We start from the raw sequence: 7112 nt of genomic DNA on the forward strand, positions 1-7112 counted from the left end.
CTAAGTGCTTCTGTTTCAAATACAATGTTAAGCAGAATTTGTTGAGATATGATTCATTTATGCTTGTCACTGAAATCATCTTTTTAAATTCTTTCCTCCATGTTTAACTAGCTATCTGCTCTTAAGACATAAACATTTTAAATTACATGATTAATACATGGATTTATGTTTGTAAAAATCTCAGAGTATGCAGAAATAATTCAGGAAATAGTGAATGCCGAAACCGGTTTGGCTCAGTGGATAGAGCGTCAGCGTGCGGGCTGAAAGGTCCCAGGTTCGATTCCGGACAAAGGCATGTACCTCGGTTGTAGGCACATCCCCAGTGGGGGGTGTGCAGGAGGCAGCTGATTGATGTATCTCTCTCATCGATGTTTCTAACTCTCTATCTCTCTCCCTTCCTCTCTGTGAAAAATCAATAAAATATATTTTAAAAAAAAAAGAAGAGGAAGAAGAAGAAAAAGGTAAAGATACTAGTTATGAACACGAAGTATGCATCTATCAACAAGTGAATCTAAGAATCAAGTGAATAAATAATCTGATGAACAGAATGAACTGGTGATTATAATAGAATCAGGGACATAGAAAGGGAATGGACTGCCTATTCTTGGCGGGGATGCGGGAAGAGACTGGACAAAAATCGTGCACGTATGGATGAGGACAATGGGTAGGGAGCGAAGGCGGAGGGTGGGGTGGGAACTGGGAGGAGAGGGGTTATGGGGGGAAAAAAGAGGAACAAATGTAATAATCTGAACAATAAAGATTTAATTAATAATAATAATAAAAGAGAGAGGACCTAAATAAATAAAATCAGAAATAAAAGAGAAGAAGCAACAACTGATATCAAAGACATGCAAAGGATTATTAAGAAAATGTTATGAAGAACTGAAGAACTATATGCCAACAAATTGGACAATCAGGGAGAAAGGATCAATTCCTAGAAACATATAATCTTCCAAAACTGAATCAGGAAGAGTTAGAGAATCTGAATAGACAGAGTACAAGTAGTGAAATAATAATTTTTAAGAAGTTCCCAACAAATAAAAGTCCTGGACCAGATGGCTTCACAAGTGGATTTTACCAAACATCCAAAGAACTAGCGTCCATCCTTCTCAAACTATGCCAACAATTCAAGAGGAGGAAAGACATCCACACTCATTTTCCAAGGCCAGCATTATCCTAATTCTAAAATGAGATACACTATAAAGAAAAAAAAATTATAGACCAACATCCCTGATGAACATAAATGCTAAAATCTTGAACAAAATATTAGCAAACCAGATCCAGCAATATATTAAACAGATCATACACCACTATTAAGTGGGTTTTATGCCGGGGATGCAAGGTTGGTTCAAAATCCGCAAATCAATAAATGTGATACATCACATAAAATGGAGTATAAAAACCACATGATTGAAGGGGTTGGAGGTAGGAGGTAAAGGAAGCCTAATATATGGTGATGGAAGAAGATATGACTTGGGTGGTGGGTACACGGTGTGATATACAGGTATTATATCATAGAAATCTACCTTTTTAATCAATGTCACTGTGCTGACATCTCAGCAGATCTCAGACTTCTAGCCTCCAGAACTATGAGACAGTACATTTCTGTTTAAACCACTGGGTTTGTGGTACTTTGTTACAGCAGCCTTAGCAAACTAAACACCTACAAAATTACAAATACATTACCTTTTAACCATCTAATTCTGGAATTTTATTCAATAGATCTATCTGATATGTACACACACGCGCACACACACATACACAGATTCATTAAAGCATAGTTTGTAGAAAGGAGTTGAAACAATCAACAGGGTAAAGGTTAAATAAACAATGGTATTTATATTCACAGAGGAGAATCTATGCAGCTGCAAAAAGAAAAAAAACATCAAGAACAAACTTTCTAACTAGGGATTCAGAAAGATGAAAGATCATCAGGTCTATACTGTTAACTAAAAAAAGTAGCAGGGTACAGAACAGTGTACACAGATATGTATGTAAGAAGGGAAAAAAAGACCAATACATACATACATACATACATACATACATACATACATATTTGCTTCTATTTGCATAAAGTAACACTGATGGCAGTGGTTTCCTGGTTTCCAAACTTGTCTGCATCTTGCAATCACCTGAGGAGGTTTGAAAACTCATACTCCCAGGGACTGCAATCTAATTTGTCTAGGGCAGTGGTTCTCAACCTTCCTAAAACCACGACCCTTTAATACAGTTCCTCATGTTGTGGTGACCCCAACAATAAAATTATTTTTGTTGCTACTTCATAACTATAATTTTGCTACTGAATCATAATATAAATATCTGATAAGCAGGATGTATTTTCATTGTTACAAATTGAACATAATTAAAGCATAGTGATTAATCACAAAAACAATATGTAATTACATATGTGTTTTCCGATGGTCTTAGGCAACCCCTGTGAAAGGGTCGTTCGACCTCCAAAGGGGTCGCGATTCACAGGTTGAGAACCGCTGGTCTAGGGTATCACCTGGGCTTTGGAATTTTTAAGACTCCAGGTGATTACAATGGCAGACAATTTTGGGAACCACTGTGATAACAATACAAAATATATTAATAGAAGTAGCTATTTGTGCATGGGGGATCAGGAGTGGGAGTCAAAGCTTTCACTGTAACATTTTTAATATGGTTTTGAACCAGTGAACTATTCAGAATTTTAATTAAATGTTTCTTTTTAGAAAACAAATTGTTGCTCCCACATGTTTATTTTTATTACTTAGCTCTTCCAGGGTTTAAAACAGCTGTTACCATTAACATTAAAAAAAACTTTGTAATTATATGATGAAAAAAATTCAGACTCTCAAGTTTTCCCTACTTTGGCCACAAGTTATCCGATCATCCTTACGTAAATGTAGTCAATGAGGTGATTTGTGCATTACCTGTCTTTATATACCCAGCAAGAAAGTTTATCACGTGGTGTGGGTGGTTTTCCTTTAAAGTTGGTGATTTTTTCCCAAACATAGGTTCCATCTCTGGTTCGCAAATTAACAAAATAAAGCTTTTAAAAGAGGAGAATACCATTAATAGACAGGGCATTTGAAAACTGAATCCATATCTGAGGATTATATGATCTAAAATTAATAATAGTACTTTTTCTTTTTAAAAGGTAAAAAATTTACCTGTGGAGTTAATGAAAATGAGACTGTTTTAGAAGCAAAAATGATACATAAAACATACTGAACTAGATCTTTTCCCAGCATTCTCTTGCCATATAGATATTAAGTATATAGTTAATTCTGTAGCAGAAAGATATGGAAGAAAAGCACAACCACTACATTTTCACTCTAAAACCTTATAATCATAAACACAGTATTTTCTATATATATCTTCTTTTTTAAATATATGTAAACTTGATCCTGGCTGGTGTGGCTCAATGGTTGAGTGTCAACCTATGAACCAGGAAGTCACGGTTAAATTCCCTGTCAGGACACACTGCCTGAGTTATGGGCTTGATCCCCAGTAGGGGGATTACATGAGGCAGCCAATCAATGATTCTCTCTCATCACTGATGTTTCTATGTCTCCCTCTCCCTTCCTCTCTCTGAAATCAATAAAAAAACAAACTTAAAATATTTGTAAACTTATGAGGTAAAATGGTACACTACATATTACACATTTTGCTGCACGCCTGAATTGAAAGAAAATATTACTCGATTGCTGTATCCTTTGTCATCATATCCTCCAAAAACGTACAGCTTTCCATTAATGCAAGCACCGCAACTTCCTGACATGGAGGTAGGGAGTTCTCCTTCCATGAGGTGCATTGTCCTGCAGCAAGAATAATATGAAATTTCAAAACTTTCCAGAAAAGCAAATTAAAATTCCCTTTGAACTCCAGGAGTCTTTTTAAAATGAAAATTGTCACTGACAGTTACAATTAAAATAGAATGGTAGCCAATACTGTAAAGACTCTAAGAAGAACCACTGTAAATCTTTTTCAGCTTCACATGTGTCACCAGAATTGGGAATTAATTAGCAGAAGAGTCTTCAGAGACAGTCTTAGAATTGTGAGGAGTGGAAAGGACAAATAGTGGAGAAAGGAAGGGAGCAGAGGAAAGAAATAGCCAGAGAGAATAAAGCATTGAAAGAAAAGGAAAGGGAGAAATAAGTGGTGCAGTATGTTCTAAGTATGGTCTTAAATTCCCCTAAGTCTATGAAAACATTCATAACATATATGGTGAGTGCATGATACCGTATGCAGATAATGTTTTATTGAGTTGTACATGTGAAATCTGATTTCATTAACCAATGTCACATCCCAATAAATTAAATTTTAAAAAGACTGGACATTCTGCAATTTAAAATTACTTACCACAACCCACTATCAATATCATAGGTCCAAATTTCATCATTAGGCAAATATACTTCATTGTCTTCAATAGACTAAAAACATAGAATACATGAATTATGCTTTTTAAATACATAGTAACAATTCAATAGTTCCTCAGGATGGGAAAACTGCAATTAAAATACTGTGAAACACAAATCATAAACAGACTCAAACATTTTTAACATAAATTAAGTTAGATCAAAAGAGAAAAGGAAAATACATTTTCTAAGAGAAAATTGGCAAACAAAGGTTTAAAATACAAAGTACATGAATTTCAAGAAAAAGACCAAGGACAATTAAACCTTAAAAAGGGATTTCAAGAAAGGGAAAACAGCAAAATAATAGTATTCAGAGTAGAACTTCCAGGAAGAAAATAAATATCAAACAGAGCAATATGTTGTGTGTGAATGGAAGGAATTAAGGGAGGACATTTTTATAAGGTGCAATTAAGAGCACTGTAAAGAAAAAGAAGGAAATCTTACCATTTTCGACAGCAGGGATGAACCTAGAGGGTACTGTGCTAAGTTAAATAAGTCAGACAGAGAAGGACAAATACCATATGATTCACTTATATGTAGAATCTAAAGAACAAAATAAATGAACAAACAAAATTGAAAAAGACTCATAGATACAATGAAGAGACTAATGGTTTCCAGAGGGGGTTGTTGGGAGATCCGGTGAAAACATTGACGGGATTAAGAAGTACAAATTGGTAGTTACAAAATAGTCATGGGGATGTAAAGTACAACACAGAGAATACAGTCAGGAATATTGTAATAACTATGTATGGTGCCTGGTGGGTACTGGAAATAATGGATGCGGGACCCTTTTAAAGTATATGATTATCTAATCACTATGCTGTACACCTGAAACTAATACAAAATAATACTGAATATAACTGTAATTGAAAAATAAAATTTTAAATAGGTAACTATATCAGATACCTTGATTCACTGAACTTATTTTTGAGTGCCTACTATGTGCGAGGCATAGTGCTAGGTGTCTATCAAATATAGAATCTATGGCTCAATATAAATTTAACTAGTCCAAATGATAACTCTGAATAATCTCTAAAGAAGCTGATAATATAAACAAAAGACTGCGTTCTGACATTTGTGATGAAAAGAGAAATAAGAATAGAGTAACAATCATTTCTATTAAGTAAAAAACTTAGGGGTTGAAACAAAGTCTTAGATAAATCTGTCATAATTTCTTAGAATAATTCAAAAATAACCAAATATAAGATAGCAGTTTAAGAATTTCTAATACTGCATGATGCATAAATTATTAGCATGCTAAGTAGATTTAGGTAAATTCTCATTGCTATGTTAGATTTTAAAAATAGTATCTTACCTACCAGCTATCTCCTCCCCGCACCACCCTCCCCCCGCCACCTCTCACACACACATACACACACTGCAGAAAACCATTTTATTAATTCCAAGGCAACTTCCACTTATGTCTGAATGAGGAAGTCATACTTAATGGCTAAGTAAACAAATAATTTGAAAAAGGGGAGTTAGTTGTGTGATTCTAAAGTTTAATAGTGTCAGGCTCCAGTATCTTTGTGTGTATACCTATATAACCAAAATATTACAAAAATGGATTCTGTCATGACTCTGTTTAAGTCCCTTCAATACTTCCCTAGTGCTCTCAGGACAGGCAAAAAATCTTGAGTCTGTTCTATTTGGTACCTGCTGTCCCTCCAGTTCATCTTGTCTTTCACTCATTATTCTCTAGTCTTCTGTCAATTCCTGAACCTCTGCAAAGTCCTGCTGCAATAGGGCTTCAATTATGCTCTTCTCTCTTCATGGAATGCTTCCAGGAATTTTTCTGGCTAACTGACTCTTTGGAAACAGCTTAAATGTCCCTTCTCTATTATCCCAGAATAAGGCTGAAGGATTAGGTGACCTATTAAATGCTCTCATACAGTCCTGTACTTGCCCTTCAAAGTCCTTTGTTTAGATCATACCCACCCCCGCCCCCACCACCACCATTAACCAATAAGTTTCATGAGTGCATGGACCATGTTTATGTTGTTATAATTTAGTGTCTTAGAGCAGTGGTTCTCAACCTTCCTAATGCTGCGACCCTTTAATACAGGTCCTCATGTTGTGGTGATCCCCAACCATAAAATTATTTTCGTTGCTACTTCATAACTGTAATTTTGCTACTGTTATGAATCGTAATGTAAATATTTGATATGCAGGATGTATTTTCATTGTTACAAATTGAACATAATTAAAGCATAGTGATTAATCACAAAAACAATATGTAATTATATGTGTTTTCCAATGGTCTTAGGTGACCCCTGTGAAAGGGTCGTTCGATCCCCCAAAGGGGTCGCAACCCACAGGTTGAGATCCGCTGGTCTAGAGCCTAGTATAGTGCCTGACACATAAAAAGCAAATGGAATATTTGTTGATTAAGTGAATGGGTAAGGTGAATAATACCTATTAAACTGATTGTAGTCACCTCAGCCTGATTAAAAAGAAAAGTCCCTTTTTTAAAAAGGGGGTGGTACAAAAGCACAAATGAAGTTCAGAATTGAAAAATTTGGACCTAGTTCCTTCTCACTTTTTCAGAAATTTCGCTACAAAATTCTCTCTTCTTGTGGAGAAAAGGGATTCCTTGTGCACTGTTGGTGGGAATGCAGACTGGTGCAGCCACTGTGGAAAATAGTGTGGATAAAGGACCTAAATAGACACCTTTCAAAAGAGGACATTCAGAAAGCCAAGAGACATATG

General features: G+C 35.3%; 1 protein-coding gene across 2 annotated transcripts in view; it reads right to left on the reverse strand.

The window, feature by feature from the left end:
- Positions 1–4890, reverse strand: part of KLHDC1 (kelch domain containing 1) — a 55042-nt gene extending 50152 nt beyond the window's left edge. Inside the window, exons 1-3 of one of the 2 annotated variants that reach the window (XM_015571995.1) lie at positions 4348–4890; positions 3686–3803; positions 2916–3008 (exon numbers count right to left, since the gene is read on the reverse strand). In XM_015571995.1, the coding sequence (XP_015427481.1) occupies positions 2916–3008; positions 3686–3803; positions 4348–4459 (323 nt within the window). In that variant the 5' untranslated portion in view covers positions 4460–4890. Of the gene's footprint in view, positions 1–2915; positions 3035–3685; positions 3804–4347 lie in introns of both variants that reach the window. The other variant, XM_015571996.1, reaches the window with a different exon arrangement.
- Positions 4891–7112: the final 2222 nt, after the last annotated feature.

The sequence above is a fragment of the Myotis davidii genome, unplaced genomic scaffold, assembly GCF_000327345.1.
Source record: "Myotis davidii unplaced genomic scaffold, ASM32734v1 scaffold1069, whole genome shotgun sequence".
Classification (NCBI taxonomy): domain Eukaryota; kingdom Metazoa; phylum Chordata; class Mammalia; order Chiroptera; family Vespertilionidae; genus Myotis; species Myotis davidii.